This window comes from Carex rostrata, chromosome 33 (genome assembly GCF_964058835.1).
Source record: "Carex rostrata chromosome 33, lpCarRost1.2, whole genome shotgun sequence".
NCBI classification, from domain to species: Eukaryota; Viridiplantae; Streptophyta; class Magnoliopsida; order Poales; family Cyperaceae; genus Carex; species Carex rostrata.
This window is the reverse complement of record NC_135950.1, coordinates 3662117-3687102: the sequence shown is the minus strand read 5'-3', so window position 1 is coordinate 3687102 and position 24986 is coordinate 3662117. Positions and strand designations below refer to the sequence as shown.

The following is a 24986-nucleotide window of genomic DNA, read 5'->3' as shown; positions in this document are numbered from 1 at the left end:
GATATATACTATATAGTTTAATATATATTAAAAAAATATTTATGTATATATTTATAAATATTCGATATACAATCCGTATATATTCGTATCCGAAAAATAAAAGCATTTGCACCCCTGATTAAAGATGAGAGAGTGTGGAAAATAAAGAAGGTTTGGAGCTGGAAACAAAACTCAAGATTCAATATATCTAGCTGCAGCTTGAATCTTCTGTGACCAATTTATAACGAGGTATATTGTGTTCCATAAAAAAATTGGATCCGGAAATTTTTTTCGGCTTCAAAAATTGAATCTGATTTTTTTAGATCTGTCTATGCCATCTAAAATTTCACATGCTCATTATAATATTCTATATTATTTTATATTAATTTCTATAAATAAAAAAATATGTTCAAAATCCTGCATCACATTCATGTACCATATATAGTATATCATATATATTCCTGTCCTCAACTCAAGCATTGTTAAAAAATATCAAGATAAATAATCATATTTTTATCAAGTAAATGTATGATCGCAAACAGTAAATGGTTATGAGTTATGATATCGTACAATATGCTATATGTGAATAGATATATTAACAGAATACGATGAATTTTTTAAAAACAAACTCTGAATGCTAAATAAAGAAATTAAAAAGAAAAAACTTTGAAAGGTACTTACTTTGTCATCTTGCAAGAACATAAAACAAATCATTTTTTTGAAATTAGGCTGTGGATAAGAGCTAAATCGGGGCTAGAATGTTACGTGTGTTTAAAATATGTCATATTTTACGATATTTTGAAGAATTTCGAATTTAATGTCACAATCAATTCATCTCATGGTACCAAGAAAAAGAATGCCAGTGCATGCTCAAAGAAAAAGAATGCCTTCATTGCTGCTAAAATTGAAGTTTGAGCTGCTACAATTGGGTAGGCATATTAAATTTTAGGGGTGTAAACGGATCCCCCGATTATCCGGCGGATATCCGCTCCGAATCTGTTCAAAACGGATATGGATAATCCCGAATAAAGATCCAAATATTTATTAGGTATGAAAAAATAACCTGGATGCGGACGCGGATAATTCCGTAAGAGTCTAAACAGAACGGATATTCATATATATCCGGATCCTTTTGGACCCAAACAATTTAATTCTCCATAACTATCTTTTTGTAATGTAATTAATATGGTGCTCATATATTAATTTTTTTATTTTCATAATTTCTATATACAATTTCTATTTTTATCAAGTAAATGTATGATTGCATAAAGTAAATTAATGGTGATGAGTGATGATATTGTATATATGAATTGACATTTTAAGATAATACAATCAATTTTTTTTATTACAATCTCTGAATGCTACTGCCATTCAAAAAATGGGAAAAACAACTTGTAATAGTAGTTTGTCATTTTGTACTATATTTTGAAGTTTTTCAGATCAGAAATTTTTAGTTTTTCTTTTTAATGCTATAGATAAAAAAAAAGGGTACCAACTACCAAGTACCAACGATAGCCTCCATGCGATCCAGAGGATTTTGTTGAAAATGATAATTAAGGTCAAAATTCATCTCAAATATTCACCAATTAAATCACTGAAGGAGTCACAGCGGATGTTATTCACTGATCTGCTATAAAATACTCCTTGTTTTATCCAGAAAATGAAGAATAAAATATTTTAATGGAAAACAACCTGACTACATATTATATATATAATGTTGGTATAAATTATCAGAATATTCGGATAGTTATAAATTAATTAAAATAAATTAAATTGAAATAGAGTTACTCGGATCGTGTACAGAACATTTTCCTTAAGCGTATTCCGTCTCATCGTGCAAGATGGAACCGCAACCAAGATAATCCGGAGTTGTTGCTCCTTAGACACTCAATGAAAGCAACTGACGATAATTAACTCCGCAATATCCAGCATAGATCATAATTTAATTAATTGGGATAAAATACAAATGGAGGATCAATCAAAGGAGACTTTCTGTGAGAGCTAATCAAAGAAACATATTTGGTTTCTTATTTGTTTTATTTCTCCAATGTCTTTCAACAGAGAATGATGTACCATTTATAATATTCAAAACATTAGCAATTGATCCGCTGATTAATTATCTTAAAGAGAGATTAATAGAGATTAATGAGATACAAAGGTGGCTCTGTACTGTAATGCCTTTTTGGCTTAATGGCTTTTATAACCATTCAAAGAAAATAAACGGAATTGAAATAATTACATATGAAATTTAAATTTGAACACTCAAGTTTGGAAATATTGCAAATAGATATTTTAATCAAATATAAGATATTGAGTTGGAATTTTGAGTTTTCAAATAAAGTTTCAACAATCCCCTACAAAATTCAAAATTTAAGAATATTAAACGGAAGATTATACCGAAACAAATTGCTAAATATTTATATTGTGCATCGATGAAGTAGTTCAAAGATTGAACTGCCACTGCAAGAAGACCTATTAGGGCTAAACCCATCTCCCTCGATGAAATTATTAGTACTTTAATTTTAGTCCATTATATATATAATTTTTATGTCGATCAATCATCATTCCTTGAGCTTGTAGTTTCTTTTACCTGTTAAAGAAACTTGCAAAACAATATCCTTCGAATAATTATAATTAGCTACAATGCTCTTAGCCATCTCTCTTCTGTATTCTAGGTGGAGCTGAAGCTAGTGTGAAATTAATCAAATATATATGTTGGTGTATTACAAGAAAGGCGTGAGAAAAAAATAGGAACAATTTAAATGCCTCAAGTGGTCGCTGGTTGATGCGTCAATTCAAAGCTTAATTAATTATTTAATAAATAGTGGTTGTTTGTGCGCGCAATGTCTTGGTCGTCTCACGAAACCATTAATTATATCTAATTTCTTATTTTCCAATATGGGGTCCACTCTGAAGTGGTCGTGATAACTGGACAGAGAAGTCGGTCAACATTATTTTGGATTATAAGGATTTTTTAAATCCAATGCGGTTCATAAAGAAAGGACAAGTCCATATATGCAGTTATCCTCTAAAAGCATATGTGATTGGTCTCTCTGTCCGGTTATCCTCTGCAGTTACTTGGAAAAGATTTTGGTAAGGTCACGGAAAGAAAGCAGGTGGAGATCAGCACCCACATTATTTAGTTACGAGGAAGCAGATCACCTGCCTCCGGGGTGCAGGAAAATTCTGCACCCTCAGTTACTACGGAGTGGAGCCGGGTTTAGAGTTTAGAGGTTTAGAATTTAGAGTTTAGGATTTAGGGGGTCCACCAACAGTGACTCTGGGGGCAGGAAATTCCTGCCTCCAGGGGGGCACACGATTCAATCTCTAGTTACGAAGAGGTTTCAAATGTCTTTATTTTTTTTTATATCTTCATGATATTATTATTTTTAAAGACATTAATAACTCAAAATTAAAAATATAAATGTTAAAATAAAATTATTAGATTTGATCTATATACGTTATATTTACTATGTGTTCATAAAAAATTATCACATTTCAGTTTTGTTTATATGTGAATCAACATGTTAAAAAGTCAACATCTATAAATTATTCACATCAATATATTTTTACAACCTTCCAATGACAAACAAAATAAAGTTGGAATGCCATAATATTTTACGTGTGCATAAATAAAATGATGTACGTAGATCATGTATAACTTGTTTACCCTTCCAAGATTCATAAAACAATTAGGTCCTAAATATGTGTCCATTTTGTCAAATATATATTTGGCATGACACTGTAGATGTATTTCTAATTATTTAAATAATAATAATAATATGTATTTAAAATTATTTAAATAATAATAACAAATATTTTATGGTGGAAATTTTATAATGGTATAGAAAGTTTTGTTGCAAATTAATTATAATTTTATGGTGCGAATTTTAGTCACATCCTCTAAAGTAACTCAAAGTTTGAGTCCAACCCTCATTCTCATCCGACGCTACCAATTCAAACTCTGAATCTCTTTTACTGCGCGCAAATAATATTTGGTGTCTCAATTAAGCCACCTTTAACTTGCAAAACAATTAAAGAACTCTATGATGCATTTTCTCTTTTTATTCCAATTGGGGCCTCTTTTCCATTCTGTACCTACTCTGGGCTAGTCAATTCTTCGAGATACCATGTGAGAAGCTGTACCTACTCTGGGCTAGTCAATTCTTCGAGATACATAAATTTCTTACAAGCTAATTTAGGATGTGACAATTTATTTACTTAAACGTTATGTGAACAAACATACGCGCGTTATGACGAAAGAATTTTCTTGGTTTCAAAATTTTCAAAGTAAATCATGATTTTGGGGTGGAAAATCTGATTCAGCTAGCATTTGGCAAGTTGACTATAGAGTATATAAACATTTAATTAAAAAAGACATATGTTGGTGTTAAAAATGAAAGTAAACAAAACAAGATGGAATCCTCCATTATTGTAGAGTATGTACTCATAAAATCACACTACATCATTACATTATTGCTTATTGGTCCTTTTTAACTGGAATATATAGTTCACATTATTTACAGAAATTTCTATAGGGCACACTTCAAACATGGTAATAAGAACAAACCATTACAAATATGAGTGGCGCCACAACAAGAATGAGACACTTTTCGCAAAGATAAAAAAATGACTTTTTGCGACGAACTACCCTCATTGTTCAGCTTTTTCTTTTGGCAATGATACCTTTTGAGGCGGACGACCGTCGTAAATGCATTTTTTCTCTCGCAAAAAGTGTCTACTTTGTTGTAGTAGCGCGCCACAACAATTAGCAAAACATTGCACATAATCACATCAACATATAAAAAAAAAAATTACTAAAAGAAGCCACAACATCATCAATACAACATACAAGTTGCATCAGAGTAACCACAACAATTTCATATTAATCTAACAAAACAGGTTTCCAAAAATTACCCTGGTAGCTAACCCCTGGTACATAAATTCTCTATTAATGCCCCCTGCATCTCAAAATTACATCCTCAACCGCAAAATAGTAGACAAATGCAAAACACAATAGTTAAGATAAAATATGCATTGACCGGAGTCCATTGCTCCATCGATGAATAGTTAAAATTTAAGTGAAGGCACATGTTTGCATTTGTTGCGGACCTCATCTTCCTTACCCTCATGGCCATTATTCAAACATTTCAATTTTTGAAGAGCTTTTTTTATAGAACTCGGTACAAGGAATTGATGTCATTTGTTATCTTGGACTATAACTTGTTTATTTGAGTTTCTCAAGCATACTCTTAATTAAAAGCCTAGTTTTAATTATGTGTGCAACTAATTAAGAACCGCATTTAGGATTTGATCGTATGTTGACTTGGGAAATGATTCGTATGAAACCTGGATCAGATCCCTGCTTCTATAACGTTAACTTGAGTCAGTTATGTTTTAACATCTCATTGGACTTAAATTTTTATGTCCAGCCCAATCTTAATAGGCTATTTAGTCCAAGCCCGGTCGGCCCGTCTCAATCTGGGCTATTTTGTTAAAGTCCAGCCCCATCTTGGCTGTTTTTTTAAGTAACAAGTTACAATGCATAATAGAACAATAGGAATGTGTGGCAATATATAAGCTCTACAAGTCTTTTTTAGAAGAGAAATGACAATTCAAGCGCTCTGAACTCTGAATGAATGGCAATCTCTTTCATTGCATAAATTGAAGGGAGAATCAGATTACATGACTACATTTAAGTGGACCATATATGTTTAAGTTTAGCTCCTTAATATTTGTATTATGCTTCTTAAATTAATAAGAGAGAATTTGCTTTTACAGGCATAGAAATCAACTAGAAAGAACATAACTTCTCCAACAAAACAAATGTCAATACCACTGGATTGCTAACAGAAGTTATAGAGAATAAAGTCAGATTGTTTGAGATATTGTTGATGTATTTCCTGAACTAAACAAAAGACCAATTTCAGCTTTTCTATTACATCATAGAAAATCACTCAACAAAGACAATTTCGGCAATCTTCGATACCCTTGGAAAACTTGCCAGCTTCTTCAAGAATGACCTTGTTTCTTTTCTAACTTTCAGTTCTCTCAAAACCAGCTTCTCTAACACAGGTGCAGTGTGCAGAAGGAATTTTGCAAACTTTAGAATTGTCTCAGGAAATTGAACAGAATAAGTTATCTTCACAATTTGAAGGAAGTTAAACAAGTAAGATTCTATAACTTTCACATCCCAAAAAGACTGAGCAAGTGGGCATGGAGGGTAATACCGCTCTGGAAGCTGGAAAAAAAGATAAATACAATGGAAAAATGTGATCAAAGAAGATAAAATTTATTGTAGAAAACAAGATAGTAGCACATAGCCAATTAGGTATCAGTTTGTAGGACGCACCTTTAAAGATAGAACCTTTAAGTTGGGGGCACTTTTGAGCAAACAAAAAGTAGTTGCAACCTCTTTTGGGTGTAATTCATAGAAGTCGATATGAAGTTTTTTCAATTGATAGAAAGGTAACGGGAGCGCTTCTGGTTTACTCCCTTCCTCGCCGAAATACTAAAATAAGTCAAATAGTAGATTACCATTAGCATGTAGGTATAATACAAGCTATAGAAAACCTACAAAAGGTGTGCATTAATCACCTTTAAGGTAATTGATGATAATTTTTCTCAAGTATGGATTTCTTACCTCAAGAAAATTAGAACATAGTTGAAGTTCTTCAATCACAGAAAGTTTACCAAGTACTCGCAAAATATTACTCTTAAATCCAGCTGGCTTTGCAAACCGCCATAGTACAAAATCAAAAGAAACACGGCCTCGATAAATCTTTGCAAAAAGCAACTTAGGGGTTTCCAAACAGAGATCAACAAAAACCCCTGTGATACTCAGCCATCTGAGGTTTGGTGAACGGATGACGAAAAAACCAAAGATACAAATGTCAGATAGCTCCAATATCTCAAGTAAAGGACAAGTTGAAATGAGTTCTCCTAAAACAATCCCGGTTACTTTATCCTGATTGAACAGCCTTAGGGTACGAAGAAACTTGAAGCCTGGGAAAGATGGAGAAACATATGTGTTGCCGCAAAGTATATGCGCATGTTCCAATGCAAGACAAGAGAAGAAGCTGGAAGAAATCTTGCATCTTTTATCAAAAGCCCCTAGTTTAATATGAAGATTCTTGATTCCATTTCTGGACAAAATAAGCATCCATCGACCAATTGCCTCATGACATGCATGACTACTGATGAGTTTAAATTGTAGAATTGGACCGTGATGCACTAATAATACTTGATCAACCAGTGTAATTAGCTCTGACTCTGGACAATCATCTGCAAATTTGGAATTGACATACATGCATATTTCCATTTGGTTGATAGAATGCTTGTCCTAACCGCCTCTTTAATTGGAAGTTTTATAAGTACTTCCTCTTTGACATTTGGGGGCATATTGCTAATATAATATCGTTCTAAATTTAGATCAACACTATGCTTTCGGGGCTGAATAATATCCATCATGTATTGTATTTTAGACCTGGACAAAGTATTGATAAATTCTTCAGCAATTATTAGAAAATAGCACAAGCATAAGATTGAAACTGATGTGGAATGATTTGTTATATCTTGTTCAGTAAGGCAACAAATAGTTTATCACTTTGTTGGATCACCAAAATAATTACGATTGGTAGAAAAATTCAAACCATACTAGAGAGGTCAGATAGTAACCAGAAATGGGTGGAACTTTTAGGAAAATTAACATTTAACATTAGTGTACTATTTGCAATTATGACCTTGAAATTCCACCCATTTGTGGAGACTCAAGTAACCTCTCTAGATATATAATTCAAGCAAAACACCCCCATCGAAGAATTGGTTCACATAAAGTAGCCAGTTATTAGATGATGGCACAATCAAGGTTTTCATAAAAATAATTGCATTGGAGACAAGTGAACAATTATAATATATACATTAAGGAAGCTAATTAGTAATTACAACACAATGGAACTAATAAGTAATGAAAATTAACAATCTTAGCACCTCAACTGTAGAACTTCTTTAATCCAAACTACAGAAATGCTCACAACAGGTCCTTAAATCAGATAGGACCTTATGATATAAGTGTGTGCTTGATACTTTTAGGTGTTGCATCTGCTATATATTGAGTGGGGATACTTCAAATTAATTTAACTCTCAAACCAAATGTGTTCTCTGGATCTATTAAGTAAGAGAGAATCTCTCTATTTATGAAATAAAAGAAACCCCAAGTGACACACAATATAATAATGTAAGCAGGAGGTGCATGCATAACAAGGGCATATTTTAAATTCCCATCTAGGGAAAAAAGGTAAATAATTATATATAAAACTAAAGCAAATTTTCTGTCCTTTAGTTTCTCATATCATAACACACTGAGTTCATTGCACACATGAAACAAAGAAAATTAAAACAAGTAAGAGTGGATACATACCGCAAGAATTTTTCTCTGCAAAAGCTACATTGATTTGAATAATAAAGGAAATGGATAGATAAGAGAGAGAGAGAGAGAGAGAGAGGAGTTGATTGCCTGAAGTAGAAGCACGAGGGAGAAGACGAGACCGAATCGTCTGCCCCCCGGGGGCAGGAAATTCCTGCCCCCAGAGTATCTGCGGGTGGGGTCCATTTAAAAACAGTAACAATATTTAAACCCTTAAACAGTAACTGGTCCCACCCCACAGAGACTCTGGGGGCAAGAATTTCCTGTCCCCGGAGGGCAGATGATTTGATTTCAGCGAAGACGGAGAGGCACCTCAGCAGTGAAGATATACAGAGGATCTCATCGGATAATCCCAATATATATATAATATAATATGTATGCAAACATTTAATATTATTTGGAAGTTGAAACAGCGATATTGATTAGTTTTGACTACTAACGAGGCGGCCTAAGCCCTACCTCGGGAAATTTTTTATTCATAGAAATTGAAAAAAAGGTAGAGAGAGAATAGAAAGAGTGCAGATTTTGTAATATTAATAGAAAGATCGGTACAGATTTTACCGATCCTAACAATCAAAACAGTTAGGATAGGCAGAATTTCTACCCATCCTAACTTATTTTTGATCTTCTATGACACTGTCTTCAAAACAGGAATAGCAATAGATCAATTCTTGATCTTCTCAGGCACCGTTTTCACAGAAGATCCAAGATGAGTTATGATGGATAAAAATTATGCCTATCCTAAGTGTTTTGATTGTTAGGATCGGTAAAATATGTACCGATCTTTCTACCAATATCGCAAAACCTGCACTCTTTCTATTTCTCTCTCAACCTTTTTTTCAATTTCTATGAATAAAAAATTTCCCCTACCTCGTCTCCTAGGGAAAAAAAAAGTATTGTTGATCAGGTCATTTAATAATGCTCTGTGCTATGCTCTGTCTTCTTGGGAAGTGTTCTTAATCATACATGGATTCAATGCTCTGTGCTATGCTATGCATATGTATGCCCTTTTTTATTTTTTTTATTTGACTGTATGCTTTCCAGTCGGCAGTCCGAATGTCCTCATGTACCTGAGTTCATTGCATAGATAATCAACGGTCCTGAATTAATCCTAATCGCTGGTCGGACTGAGTGCGTATAAAAATTACAGGAAGTTCGTTTTGAGAATCTATCGTGTCGTGCCAAATTAAAAGAACAGCCCGCGTCCATTAATTCCACTCAGGTATAGGTATTGCTGTACTGGATGTGAATTCTTTCAGTCATACCCCTGCTGCTGCACCATGTGACTATGTCATAGTATTTCAAAATTTGTATTTTTTATTTTTTATTTCATAATAATTTGATATTTTTTGTTGGATATATTTATGATATTAGGAGATTAGGAAATTGATGAAAATTTAGAGGGTACGCGGTTAAATATTATTTTAAAATGTATGTAACAATGATTAATAGAGTAAAATAATTGCAGATCTGTTTTAAAAATACAATTTAATAATAAATTATAATGGTACTGCTCTCTTTTATTTGCATCATAAACTTTTTTTTTTCCACAAACTACCACTCTCTCTTGTTTACATTTGATATATATCCCCTCTGTCACAATCTTTATATATGAATGAGATTTGTGTTCAAACTACAATTACCCTTTTGTGATACAATGATAGACCAGTTATAAATTGTCTCATTGATCTAGGCTGGAAATTTTATTCATATCCTAAAAAAAAAGAAAAAAAGAAGAAGAAATTTGTCCTCTGTTTTTCTAATTAATCAGCAGATTATTCCCGATAATAACCGATTATTTCCGATTAATCACCTGATGGTACCTATCTGTCCAACAACCGCATACCGTTATTTACATTGCAATGAATAATGGAACGATAGGAATGTGTGGCAATATATAAGCCTACAAGTCTTTTTTAGAAGAGAAATGACATTTCAAGCGGTCTGAAATCTGAATGAATGGTAAGCATGAGTCAATTAATTACCAACTGCAAAGTAAAATTGAATGAATATGAGACGAACCAAGTTTTAATAAAATATTGTACATATATATTTATCCAAGAAGAGAACATTTGAATTTTCACAAAAAAAGGAAAAAAAATAACATTCTTGAGTGTTTAAAATTATATATCCTGTTGATAATCATTTAAGCTCCAATGACCATCAGCTCCCTTCACCATATCTCTATTCTGATTTATCCACCAAGCTACTGGCACAGGATACTTATCCTTCAAAGAATCACATCTCTTATTAACAAGACCTATATCCCTCTCAATCTCAAGTTTAAATCCTTCTTTCTGTACACCAGCAACACCATGCAAATAGTTCTCTAAATTGTGCCATACAATTGCATTTCCCGGACTCTTCACATATGGCGATTTACTCACATCAATTGTGAGTTCAACCCCTACATCACAGTATGAAATAGGAGGTGGACATTTAGGAACTATATCCAAAGTGTTACGAATTCGTAGTAATCTTAGGTTTGGCATTTGATTATACATATTCTTGAAATCTGAATTCCCGACACGAGGGCTAGCGAAGACGATTCCTGTGACTGGACAAGTGTCAGAAGGAGAGTGGTTGGATCTGTTAAGGTGGTTTGATATGATATCTATGGAATTTAGCGTGGCGAGAGCTGCACCTAAGCTGTGGCCAGTTATAGTTATGCTTGTTTCCTCATCACTGTACTTATCAGTTAGCCTACCAATCTCTGTCAAAACCTAATAGAAAGTAGTTCAAGAAAGACATGTAATAGCTAACTAATGTTATAATAGGTGAATCCGAGTATCGATCTACCGATGAATTTTATAATTAAGCTCCTCTTTGCTTCAAAGCAACTGGCATGAGTGTGACAATTATATGGATTAAAAGTTTTAGAGTGAAGCAATCTGGATCATTTGGTGGCAAGTAAAGGCCTAGGCTAGCTTCGTAAGTAGTCAAATAATACATAATTGTAAATTTCTAGTTACACCAGATGGATAGTAAATATTTTAAGTCAATTAATATTTGTAAAATTATTGGTCAACCATCTTTTTTAGTATTATAAACTTAATGTATCAAACAAAAAAAATTTGCACTGAAAATGACCTATATTGTTCACCTGCAAATCAACTAATTACTTGAACGGATCGATCGATTGTGTATGAAAAGAAGTAAGAAACAACTAAACAAATAATAATAAACTAAAAATACTTAATACCTGTTCTCTAGCACTTTGCTTATTGAAGCAGGAATTGGGATTATCTGATGTATAGATGGATAAGAACCCCATATGCACCAGTGGTTCATCATTATTGTCGATTGCTCGACCAAGCAATGTAGAAGCAGATACCAACGTGATATCCATGTCGTTCACCCAATCCGACACTTCTAGGGTTCCCCTCCAAGCATCCACAATATCTCTCCGCCCGAGCAATGCCTTGCCCTCATTGGTTGCCACCGCTACATAGCCGATCCAGTTTGACACCTTGCTCCATGTATTACTTGATCTGTTATTCACCATGAATGCGTCGGGTACGTTTATGCTTGATGTCGCGTACAAATACTTTGTGACCTCATATGCACTAGGCACAGATACATGTACCTTTTCCAACAGCTCCGATCGGCTGTACCTGTTATTAAAAAACAACTCAATTTGGGATATAATCTTATGTTTGTTGTGTTAATTAATTATGGGAAAAAAAAAGGAGTCCAGCTATGGAACAAATGCATAACAAAAATTGTAAATCATTGTAAATATGTTTAACCAAAGCAAATTTGCCTTAGACAGTTAGATATTGTACCTAGGTGCACCGAGATTAGGCGATTGCTTCTCCCGAATGAAACCATCATAGGCCGCTTGCGCCATCTCTCCATAGTTTATTATACTTCGGCGAAGATCTATGTCCAGTGGGTCCAGCATATTTTTCCAGTTGCTATAGCCATGAATCTCCTGCCACCTTTTAGCTATATTCCCAAAAAGGTTTCCAGACATGATATGTTAGTTTTGTGTTGCTTTCCAGGGTTTGCTCTTTAATCTTTCTTTCAATCCAAAGTGATGTTGGATTGATATATTAATTAACAAATGGATCTCTATATCTATTTATTTCAGCTTATGCTTTTAAGATTCTTTGATAGAGTAATGCTAGCCAGCAGGGGTGGATCTCGAATCAGGTTTAAATAGTTAGTTGAATTTAAACTCATTAACTAATTGGGTATTCAATAAAAAAAGCAATTCTTTGACTTATACTTTCAAATGCTCTAACTTGTAATTCTAATTATCAATCAAAGTTCAAAAAATTTATTTTGATTTTAACACTAATTTTAATCTAAATTACAAATCAAACATTTAGTGCGGGGCAAAAATAAATTTTAGGAGGCAAAGTCGATCGGGAGTCATAGATCACCACTAAAATTCAAAATCTAGGTCCGCCCCTGATAGCTAGCTAGGTAATTAAGTTATCTAGATTTTATTAGTCCTTGCTTTGCTTTTCTAACTTGACAATCTAGTACTTTAATCCCTCTCAATATCAAGTTGGTTTTTAATTAATCTTTTTGTTAATTTTTTTGTTAGCATTGTATCCAATTCTATATCACTTAAACTACACATCATTACCTTCAAATAATTCATTTTTTTAAATGATACTTTAGTTATCTAATTTTTTCAAACCATTACTTGTAAGTAGTAATTAAGGTCATATTTGGGAACCAATAATTAATCCTTATAATTAAAATATGTAATTAGTTTTACGGTATGGTCCTTTGAAATTTGGTGGTTGGGTCGATTTTCCAATCATTTAATTTATTTTTAATTTTAAACACTACCATCTAATTAACTGTCAACCTTATATTACATTTTAATTATTTCTATTTGTTTTAAACTTTGAATTTTACATATGGATTTATTTATCATACTAGAAATCTGTTGGTTAATTATTTGAAAATTTCTACCGAATCAATTATTCTGAAAAAACAACAAATGAAGAGGCGCTAATGTAATTAATTTGGACCTAGCTATATATGTATTTCTCTTAAACTTTCCAATTCTGATACACGTCCTCAGTGTTTCATTGCTTAATTTCGGATTGGGAAAACCAAAATGGCCAGTTGGGTGGTTTTAATAATTGCTGCCAACCCTTGTACTAGCTTCTCTTGACTTTGCTTCATTTTAAAGCATCGAATCAAAGGCATAATAACAGCTTTTCATTAAATGAAATAATAATAAAAATTCATCAGAAAAACACTGATTTTCAAAATTTCTAAAAAGATAGTAATTTTTTTTCCAAAAAATGTAAAATTTGGTCTCCAAGCACATTACAATATGAAGATTATGTTGAAAAGTTTGGATCGACTGTTTAAACTTTAAAAATGGAGACATGAGAGAAAAGTAAAACATCATCTTTATCTCTCAAAGCACCATAGCATCACTCTATCTATACACAAACACAGACTTCGACCTACTATAATAAATATATATATATAGACTGACATTGAAATATTATTTGATTATTCCAGATCAACATAATATTCTTTTCTTGTACTCTATGTTAGAATTAGGCATTACAAAAATTAAGATATATTTTATTTAATATCTGAAACAATTGTTAAGATTTTATTTGATTATTTCAGATCAACTTAATATTCTTTTGTTGTACTCTTATATACGTTGAAATTCAGCATTACTAAAATTAAAATATATTTTTCTAAGAGTGAGTCTACAACAATTTGCATATTACTGGTCAACATGTTTCATGGATATATTTCTCTACTTTTTAAAGTTCTAACAATCAATTCAAACTGTAAAAATATGATTTCCATATGCAAATGTACTTGGAGACTAAAATTTACATTTTTTAAAAAACTAAATTAGTAGAAAATCACTTAATTCAAAATTATGAATCATATATTCGAAGCAGTAATTTTTTTACCTAGCGACGAATATAATTAAAGAATTAATAAAATGTTAAATTTGATCTCCAATTATATTTCCTGACAATTCCAATGAAATGCTGTAATGGTGTTGAATTTTATGAGTGGCAATGATTAAGTTGTTTTGTGAATCTGCACTCAAATCACTTCCCTATCAAGAAAGGATGACTCAACTATATATGATTGAACATCAAAGCCCTTGCAATTTAAGAAACATAATTAACTTTGCTGCAATCAAGTGATGGCGTGCTCCCTGGTACCATGTGTCTCTCTCTCTCTATTATCTCCTCTCCATTTGTTCTCGTTCATTCACTGAATTCGGTTCAAAAGAGAGTCTGATTGTGGGTCCCCCTGTTCAGTCTCTCTCCTTTCCTTTCTCTGTCGCGTGGCTCACGTTTTATTCTGACTCTGCGGGCCCAATATTACAAAGGGCCATGATTATTTTGTTCTCGGCCCATTAAGTCCTTCCGCTGGCCCGATTTCACCTTTGTCTGACTGTCTCTCCTCTTTCCCAGTTTGACTAAGTCAAATTCTCTTCCAATTAGGCGATATATATTTTGGAAATTATTATAAAAAAAATCCCTTTGAAAATAAGCTAATTAGGGAATTTAAATTAAAAATAGTCAAAATACGGTCAACACTAGACAAAAGTCTTTTTAATTATTCCGCTTATTTCAAATTAAACATGCAAAACAGATAAGAAAATATATACACTCCCATAATATTACACTCCTAAAGTTTTTAGGTTATTAGACGGTTAGTTCACAACTAGAAAATCTTTTTTTTTGGAAGAGCAGGAAATCACGTTTTCCATGGACATACTCTTGAAAAAAACCCTAAAATCGTCATATCCATGCGTCATCCTTGAAATACTTCTGTAGCAAAAACCTTTGTTGGAAATAATATGTATTTTCAAGAACACCATTGGAAATACTCATTTCTGACTTTTTCTATGATATTACTCTTGGAAAAAGAGCACATGGAAATACTTTCGAACTCGGACACTGTCTGAATTATTTCCAATAGCAGAGAACGTGGGATCCACCTAAGTATTACCAAGAAAGCGTACATGGTCCCCTCTCGAGAAGTTTCAAGGCAAGCGAATGTGGGTCCCACCTGTTTATTTTCATGAGTAGCGTACGTGGGACCCACCAGAGTATTTCAAGGACATAGTACATGGGACCCACCAGAGTATTTCCAAGTTGAAAATATGTATTAATTTCTTAGTTGAAAATATACCCTTTTAAGATGAATTTACTCTATAGCTTAATTAAATGGAATCAAATCGGCTTTTATTTTTTTGGAATAACAGGAACCTGCATGTTTTTTTCATCCAACTGATGATTTTTGTAGAATAACAACCGATTCATCCTCTACTTAAAATATATATAGGGTAGGGTTTTTGTTCTAAAGGCTTTAAGGACAAAGAATTATCCAAAGCCAATCCTATATTGTCTGATCGATCAATATCAAAATTCGCATGGATTGTTTAGATTTATGGGCCGGGCAGTTAAAAATATATCAGGTTCTAATTATTCGCACATATATATCTCAACATCAGGGAGATAGTTTCATTATTTATTAGTGTGCATGATCTCTGCTAATTTATGTTTCGTACACTAGTATTAGTTATGACCAGTTAATTAATGGAACCACTTTTTTCGTTATTTCAATACTCAAACGAACATGATAAGCAAGAACAACAACCGAGCATTTTAAGCAAATAAATTTCTCCATCTACATTGTATGGTATGCAATTATCAACCATCATCATCATCATCATTCATCAATCATCATCTTCATGATATATATATTCCCTTAACCATACCCTTGTTCTGTCGAACTCTCCAAGCAACCGGTTCCTGATAATCGTCCTTCAAGCTACATCTCGATCGACTTCTAGCTGAAACCCTCCCTTCTTCCCTTGTACACCAGCAACTGCATGCATGTATCCCTCTAAATTATGCCATGTCGTCATATTGCCCGGACCTTTTAAGTACCACGATTTTTGTGTATCTATGAGATTCTACGCCCACTTCAGTGTATCCAACAAATGGGTAAGTTGGAATTAAGTCAGGTTCATTACGCACTCGTAGTAACTTGAGGTTTTGTTTGCTAGAAAAGAGATTCTTGAAAGTGGAATCGCCGACCTTAGGGCTCGCAAATACTATGGCTGTGATCGGAATGGCTGTGGAGTATGAGTGATAGCATTTATTGAGGTTATTTGATGCTATGTCGATGGCACTTAGAGTTGCAAGGTATGCACCGAGGCTATGACCAGTAAGAGTTATGCTAATTTCTTCATCTTTGTACTCGTTAACTAGTTTTTGTATTTCTGTTAAAACCTACATCAACATGAAAAAAAATTATTTAATGTAGGTTTTAACAGAAATACAAAAACTAGTTAACGAGTACAAAGATGAAGAAATTAGCATAACTCTTACTGGTCATAGCCTCGGTGCATACCTTGCAACTCTAAGTGCCATCGACATAGCATCAAATCACCTCAATAAATGCTATCACTCATACTCCACAGCCATTCCGATCACAGCCATAGTATTTGCGAGCCCTAAGGTCGGCGATTCCACTTTCAAGAATCTCTTTTCTAGCAAACAAAACCTCAAGCTACTATGAGTGCGTAACGAACCTGACTTAATTCCAACTTACCTATTTGTTGGATACACTGAAGTGGGCGTAGAATGACTCATAGATGCACAAAAATCATCGTACTTAAAAGGTCCGGGCAATATGAATTTCCAACCCGAGGGCTAGCGAAGACAATGCCTGTGACTGGACAAGTGTCGGAAGGAGAATGATTGGTTTGGTTTAGGTGGCTTGATATGATATCTATGGAATTGAGCGTGGCGAGAACTGCACCTAAGCTGTGGCCAGTTATAGTTATGCTTGTTTCCTCACCACTGTACTTATCAGTTAGCCTTCCAATCTCTGTCAAAAACTAATAGAAAGTAGTTTAAAGAAAGAAATGTCATAGCTAACTAATGTCTACTGAAAATGACCTATATTGTTCAAAAAAATAAAAAGACCCATATTAGTATTATTATATAATTGTATCTTTTTTTTTTTTTTTGAAGGTTAGCGGCATATTATATACTTGTATCAAACAACTAAAATTTATGGTGAAAATGACCTATATTGTTCACCAGCAAATCAACTACTACTTGAATGGATCACTTGCGTATGAAAATATGTAAGAAACAACTAAACAAATAATAATAACCTAAATATATTTAATTACCTGTTCTCTAGCACTTTGCTTATTGAAGCGGGAATTGGAATTATCTGATGTATAGATGGATATATAAGAACCCCATATGCACCAGTGGTTCATCATTATTGTCGATTGCTCGACCAAGCAATGTAGAAGCAGATGTAAGAAAATATGATTCGGTGGCCCAAAATAAAACATTAACGGGCTATTTTAATAAAGTGATTTAAATGGCCTGCTTAATTAAAATGTTTAATTAAAAGGTGCATATCCTTAATTAAAGATTCCATATTAACAGATGCTTAGTGCGCAAGTCAACAGGTGCATATTATCCAAAGGTTCAGGCATGATGACTTTGATTAAAAGGTGCATATCAGATTAGACTAATTAAAGGGTGCGTGCATATTGATAGGTTGATTTAAAGGGTGCCCTATTAAATCATAATTAAAGGGTGCGCTATTAATTGGACAGATGCATACTGACAGGTTTGATTAAAGGGTGTATCCTGCAGAATATTATCCACATGCGCTATTGTCCATCTCCCCTATAAATATTGCTATAATGACAGGCAATTAAGTATGTGTATTCTAATAGTAAGGTTGATCATCTCTTCATCGATTTTTCATAAAGAACAAGTTGTCATTGCTTAGAAAGGGAAAGAAGAGAGAAATCGCTTTACGGTTCTTTTGACGGTTTGCGAAGAACGTTTTAAGTGTTGTTCTACAGATTACTATGGATAAAGATATGTAATCTATTTGATTGATTTACACGTGGAGACTTTGATTTCTAAGATCTTTGATTTACTTTTGATGATTTTTAATTCCGCTATCGAAACTTTAAAGATGATTAGTTGTACTTAGTTTTATGAATGTGTGTAAGTAGTTGAGCACGATAACATCTATTTACATGTGGTATCAGAGCTTCAGGTTTTGGAATTCATATTCTCCTGATTAAGTTACTTGTTTTATGAATTATGACGGTATTGCTAGACACCAAAGTGTCCTTACCCTAAAAGAAATCAAAGTATAATATTTTCTATAAACTGTAGATTAAAATTAATTGATCACTTATTAAGATTATATGATATTAAAATCTGTCATATACTAAATTTAATGGTTTAATTAATTAGTAGATTATGAGATTTGTTGAATTGCCCAAAGGTTAATTACGTTCTCATAATTTACACACCTTAAGTTGATGATTTACGTTATTCCTCAATTGTTGATTACCCAAAGGTAACAACATGCATTGAAACAATAAAATTGTCATATTAAAGTATTTTCTAGTAAAATATTATGTTTAATATATCTTAATAAATTCCAAAGGATAATTAGGATATATTAATTAAGTTATTGCTCCAAAATCTGAAATTGAAAATCTAAAGTTATAAATTATTGCGTTATGTCTCCTGTCTTCTGATCTTATCTTGAATTAAGTTATATTATGTATTTTTAATTTAAAGATTTAAGTTATGAAATTTCGAAATTATTTAAAGATGGAAAAATCAAAGTATAATATATTATGTATATTATGTTTTCTGATTTTCTTTTCATTGATATTTCTTGTGTAAATTTCAGAAAATTTATTTATCTTAATTTTCCTTATGATCTCCCCTAATTTATTTTTTAAATTTTTTCTTCTTATCTTTTCTTTTAAAATTACAGTTAATGTACCTGTATCGATGCAATCGCATGCATCTTCTGTGACAGTCTTTAATAGTCTTAACTTTGCTGAATGGAATGAACAAGTCCAATTTCACTTAGGTGCACAGGACTTGGACATAGCATTATTAATTGATAAACCCGATGCTTATAACTGATGAAAGCAGTGAGGAAGATAAGGCCTTTATGGCAGACTGGGAACGTTCTAACAGATTATGCCTTATGTTTTTGCGAATGACGGTTGATGGAAACATTAAGGTTGCTCTTCCGGACACGGATAACGCTCAAGAGTTTCTAGCAAACGTCAAGGCACGCTCACAGACAACTGATAAGTCGCTTGCCGGTGCGCTTATGGCAAAACTTACCACCATGAAGTATGATGGTAGTCGCACTATGCATGCACATATCGTAGAAATGACATCTCTCTCCGCAAAACTTAAGAGTTTGGGAATGACAGTTGATGAAGGGTTTCTAGTTCAATTTATTTTGAACTCTCTGCCGAATGATGTTTATAGTCCGTTCCAAATTAATTATAATGCTCAAGAAAAGAAATGGAACATAAATGAATTGACTAGTAAACTTGTTCAGGAAGAGGCAAGGCTTAAGGAAATGAAACATAACACTGTTCATTCTTCAAACCTAGAAGCTAGGTCGGGTTCTAATGTTAAACCAGGGAAAGCTAAGACTAAGAAGAAGGGGAAAGCCTTTCAGGTGTCTTCTAATGCAAGCTTCAAGAAAGAAGGAAACAAACTAAAGTGCCATTTTTGTCGTAAGATGGGTCACTTTCAGAAGGATTGTCTGAAAAGGAATGTTTGGTTCAAAAAGAAAGGTATGAATCATACTTTTGAGTCAAATTTTATTGATGTTCCTAATAATACTTGGTGGATTGACTCGGGCTCTACAACTCATATTTCAAACAACTTACAGGGATTTCTTACGATCCAAACCACAAGCCAAAGTCGACAAAGCGAAAGATATGTAATTATGGGCAATAAAGACAAGGTGCCAGTGGAAGGAGTCGGTACATACTGACTTATATTAAGTTCTGGCAATATTGTCGATTTGTATGATACACTATATGTACCTTTGTTTTCTCGCAACTTATTATCTGTATCTAAGTTGGATGATTGTGGCTATGTATTTAAATTTGGATCTAAATGCTTTAGTTTATATAAAAATAATTGCATTATTGGTTGTGGCAATTTGGTTGATGGATTATATAAATTAGAGTTAGATAATTCTTATGTAGAATCTATGATTACCGTGAACAATACTATTTGAATGAAAAGAAATATGAATGATGAAAAGTCGGCGTACTTGTGGCACAAAAGATTGGGTCATATATCCAAAGAAAGAATGCAACGTTTAGTGAAGTCTGAAGTTCTTCCAAACTTGGATTTTACTGACTTAGGTGTATGTATAGACTGTATAAAGGGCAAACAAATGAAACATACTAAGAAAGGTGCCACTCGTAGCTCTCAACTTCTAGAAATAATTCACACGGATATTTGTGGAACATTTAATGTGCCTTATTTTAATAAAGAAAAGTATTTCATCACCTTCATCGATGATTTTTTACGTTATGGGTTTGTTTATCTTCTAAATGAGAAGTCACAATCTATTGATGCACTTGAGGTGTTTATAAATGAGGTTGAACGACAGTTAGAAAAACAAGTGAAAATGATTCGATCTGATCGGGGTGGGGAATTTTATGGTAGATATGATGAATCATGACAAAACCCTGGACCTTTTGCTAAATTCTTAGAAAAGCGTGGTATATGTGCACAATACACTATGCCCGGCACACCACAACAAAATGGTGTTGCTGAACGTCGTAACAGAACACTTATGGACATGGTTCGGAGTATGCTCAGTCACTCAACTGTGCCTAAATCTTTGTGGATGTATGCACTTAAGACCGCCATGTATTTACTAAACCGGGTTCCAAGTAAGGCAGTAGAAAGACTCCTTTCGAACTGTGGACGGGAAGGAAACCTAGTTTGCGTCATATACATGTATGGGGTTGCCCTGCGGAGGTCCGTTTGTATAACCCACATGAAAAGAAATTGGATTTCAGAACTGTTAGCGGATTCTTTATTGGATATTCAGAGAAATCCAAAGGTTTCAGATTTTACTGTCCGAATCATAGCACGAGAATTGTTGAATCCGGAAATGCACGTTTCATCGAGAATGTTGAAGTTAGGGCAAGAAGTTCTGATCAGTGTAATTCTGATCTTCAAGAAATTACAGAACAAGTTACTATTCCTTTGTCTGTTGTTTCGGAAGTAGTTGTTCCGACTGTTGTTTCGAAAGTAGTTCATCCAACTGTTCTAGAACAACCAACTGCTACTGAGGACATTCCGATTGATAACATCATTGTTGATGATGTAGTTGAACCAAATGATATACCATTAAGAAGGTCTACTCGTGAACGGAGATCGGCTATGAAAGACGAGTTAAAATCTATGGAACAAAATCAAGTCTGTGATCTCGTCAAATTGCCTCACGATTCCAAGCGAGTTCGATGTGATGTAAATGGATCTTTAAGATCAAACGTGACTCAAAAGACAAAATTGAACGATATATAGCTAGACTGGTTGCCAAAGGTTTCACTCAGAAAGACGACATTGATTATAAAGAGACATTTTCGCCCGTCTCTAAGAAAGATTCTTTACGTATCATCTTGGCTTTAGTGGCTCATTACGATCTTGAGTTACACCAAATGGACGTCAAAACTGCTTTTCTGAACAGAGAACTCGAAGAGGAAGTCTACATGGATCAGCCCGAGGGCTTTTCAATTGGGGGAAAGGATATGGTTTGCAAATTGAAAATGTCGATATATGGGCTGAAACAAGCATCACGACAATGGTATCTCAAGTTCAATGATGTGATTACTTCTTTTGGTTTTAAGGAAAACATTGTTGATCGGTGTATATACTTGAAGGTCAGTGGGAGTAAGATAATGTTTCTAGTTCTATATGTTGATGACATTTTACTTGCGACTAACGATCTTGGTATGATGAAAAGCACCAAGAATTTTCTCTCGAAGAATTTTGAAATGAAAGATATGAGCGAGGCGAACTATGTGATAGGAATATAAATATTTCGTGATCGATCACAATGTTTGTTAGGTTTGTCTCAAAAAACATATATTAACAAGATTCTCGAGAGATTTAAGATGGAGAAATGTTCAGCTGGTAAGGTACCGATTCAGAAAGGGGATAAATTTGGTTTATATCAATGTCCTAAAAACGAATTGGAAAAGGAAGAAATGAATAATATTCCTTATGCTTCCATTGTGGGTAGTTTAATGTATGCACAGACTTGTACAAGACCAGATATCAGTTTTGCTGTAGGAATGCTTGGACGTTATCAAAGCAATCCTGGAATAGAACATTGGAAGGCAGCAAAGAAAGTTTTATGATATCTTCAAGGTACTAAAGATCACATGTTGACGTATAGAAGATCAAACTACTTAGAGACAGTTGGTTATTCAGATTCAGACTATGCCGGGTGTTGCGATACATGAAAATCCACTTGCGGATATGTGTATCTTCTAGCCGGCGGAGCAATCTCATGGAAAAGTGCGAAGCAGACGGTAATCGCTGCATCCACTATGGAAGCCAAGTTCGTGGCATGTTTTGAAGCCATGGTACAAGGATTATGGCTGCGGAAGTTTATTTCAGGACTTGAAATTGTCGACAGTATTGCCAAGCAGCTGAAGATTTATTGCGATAATTCTGCAGCAGTCTTCTTCAGCAAAAACGACAAGTACTCTAAAGGTGCCAAACACATGGAGATTAAGTACTTTGCCGTGAAAGAAGAAGTACAAAAACAAACAATAACAATACAGCATATAAGCATAGAGATGATGATAGCTGATCCTTTGTCGAAAGGATTACCACCCAAGATATTTCATGAACATGTCGAAAGAATGGGAATAGTTATCTGTGATAAATGATTGTTGTAATTAAACTTATATTATAGATGAATGATTATTTATGATATCATTATTGATTGATTGTTTCAAATACAATTTCTATTTATTTAAGTATTATATATATATATTATCATTTTCTATTAATAGGAATTAGTCTATATAAATTAGACAATTAACATGGATCCTCAAGTATACCATTATAGTTAATATTAAGTTAGAATTGATATTGTAGTACATGGAAGGAAGTTAGTAACAAATATTATTAGCAACCGCCATGACTCGTATTAATTTTGCTTAAATATAAATATTATGACTTTAGAATTTATGAAATATAAAGACATACAATATTATTGTGCACCTTATGAACGTTGTAATGTCATAAAGTTTTATAATGGATCAAGTGGGAGAATATAAGAAAATATGATTCGGTGGCCCAAATTAAAACATTAACGGGCTATTTTAATAAAGTGATTTAAATGGCCTGCTTAATTAAAATGTTTAATTAAAAGGTGCATAGCGCTGGATTCAGTGCATGTTGATATCCTTAATTAAAGATTCCATATTAATAGATGCTTGGTGCGCAAGTCAACAGGTGCATATTATCCAAAGGTTCATGCATGATGACTTTGATTAAAAGGTGCATATCAGATTAGACTAATTAAAGGGTGCGTGCATATTGATAGGTTGATTTAAAGGGTGCCCCTATTAAATCATAATTAAAGGGTGCGCTATTAATTGGACAGATGCGTACTGACAGGTTTGATTAAAATGGTGTATCCTGCAGAATATTATGCACATGCGCTATTGTCCATCTCCCCTATAAATATTGTTTTAATGACATGCAATTAAGTATTTGTATTCTAATAGTAAGGTTGATCCTCTCTTCATCGATTTTTCATAAAGAACAAGTTGCCATTGCTTAGAACAAGTTGCCCCTGCTAGTTAGGTAGGTAATTAAGTTATCATTATATTAGATTTTATTAGTCCTTCCTTTGCTTTTCTAACTTGACAAGCTAGTACTTTAATCCCTCTCAATATCAAGTTGGTCTTTAATTAATCTTTTTGTTATTTGTTTGTTAGTATTGTATCCAATTCTACATCACTTAAACTACACATCATTACCTTCAAAGAATTCATTTTTTAATTGATACTTTAGTTATCTAATTTTTTCAAACCATTACTTGTAAGTAGTAATTAAGGTCATATTTGGGAACCAATAATTAAGCCTTATAATTAAAATATGTAATTAGTTTTACGGCATGGTCCTTTAAATTTGGTGGTTGCGTCGATTTTCCAATCATTTAACTTATTTTTAATTTTAAACACTGCCATCTAATTAACTGTCAACCTTATATTACATTTTAATTATTTCTATTTGTTTTAATGTTTGAATTTTACATATGGATTTATTTATCATACTAGAAATCTGTTGGTTAATTATTTGAAAATTTCTACCGAATCAATTATTCTGAAAAAACAACAAATGAAGAGGCGCTAATGTAATTAATTTGGACCTATATATGTATTTCTCTTAAACTTTCCAATTCTGATACACGTACCTCGGTGTTTCATTGCTTAATTTCGGATTGGGGAAAACCAAAATGGCCAGTTGGGTGGTTTTAATCATTGCTGCCAACCCTTGTACTAGCTTCATTTGACTTTGCTTCATTTTAAAGCATCGAATCAAAGGCATAATAACAGCTTTTCATTTAATAAAATAATAATAAAAAATTCTGAAAAACACTGATTTTCAAAAATACTAAAAAAATAGTAAATTTTATTCAAAAAATGTAAAATTTGGTGTCCAAGCACATTACAATATGAAGATCATGTTGAGAAGTTTAG

The 24986-nt window shown here is 33.2% G+C and overlaps 3 protein-coding genes and 1 long non-coding RNA gene across 4 annotated transcripts in view; 1 reads left to right on the top strand and 3 right to left on the bottom strand.

Annotated features, from left to right (window-relative positions):
- Window positions 1-24986, bottom strand: part of LOC144548595 (putative disease resistance RPP8-like protein 2) — a 70345-nt gene that overhangs the window by 6638 nt on the left and 38721 nt on the right. The window lies entirely within an intron of this gene.
- Window positions 1-24986, bottom strand: part of LOC144548599 (disease resistance protein RPP13-like) — a 112872-nt gene that overhangs the window by 64448 nt on the left and 23438 nt on the right. The window lies entirely within an intron of this gene.
- Window positions 10497-12406, bottom strand: LOC144548709 (phospholipase A1-II 1-like). The gene is made up of 3 exons (XM_078297439.1): window positions 12190-12406; window positions 11607-12018; window positions 10497-11127 (listed from the first exon to the last, which is right to left on the bottom strand). Exons 1-3 carry the CDS (start codon window positions 12378-12380, stop codon window positions 10528-10530), a joined length of 1203 nt encoding a protein of 400 aa, XP_078153565.1. The 5' UTR covers window positions 12381-12406; the 3' UTR covers window positions 10497-10527.
- On the top strand, window positions 19853-20392 carry LOC144548734 (uncharacterized). Its single transcript, XR_013509441.1, has 2 exons — window positions 19853-20030; window positions 20129-20392. It is a non-coding gene; the product is annotated as an uncharacterized LOC144548734 (long non-coding RNA).

Coding starts and splice junctions, on each gene's coding strand:
- LOC144548709 (XM_078297439.1), bottom strand. CDS start 12,380: ATGTCTGGAAACCTTTTTGGGAATATAGCTAAAAGGTGGCAGGAGATT. Junction 12,019..12,189: donor CCTAATCTCGGTGCACCTAG/GTACAATATCTA, acceptor TTTTAATAACAG/GTACAGCCGATCGGAGCTGT. Junction 11,128..11,606: donor AGCAAAGTGCTAGAGAACAG/GTATTAAGTATT, acceptor ACTTTCTATTAG/GTTTTGACAGAGATTGGTAG.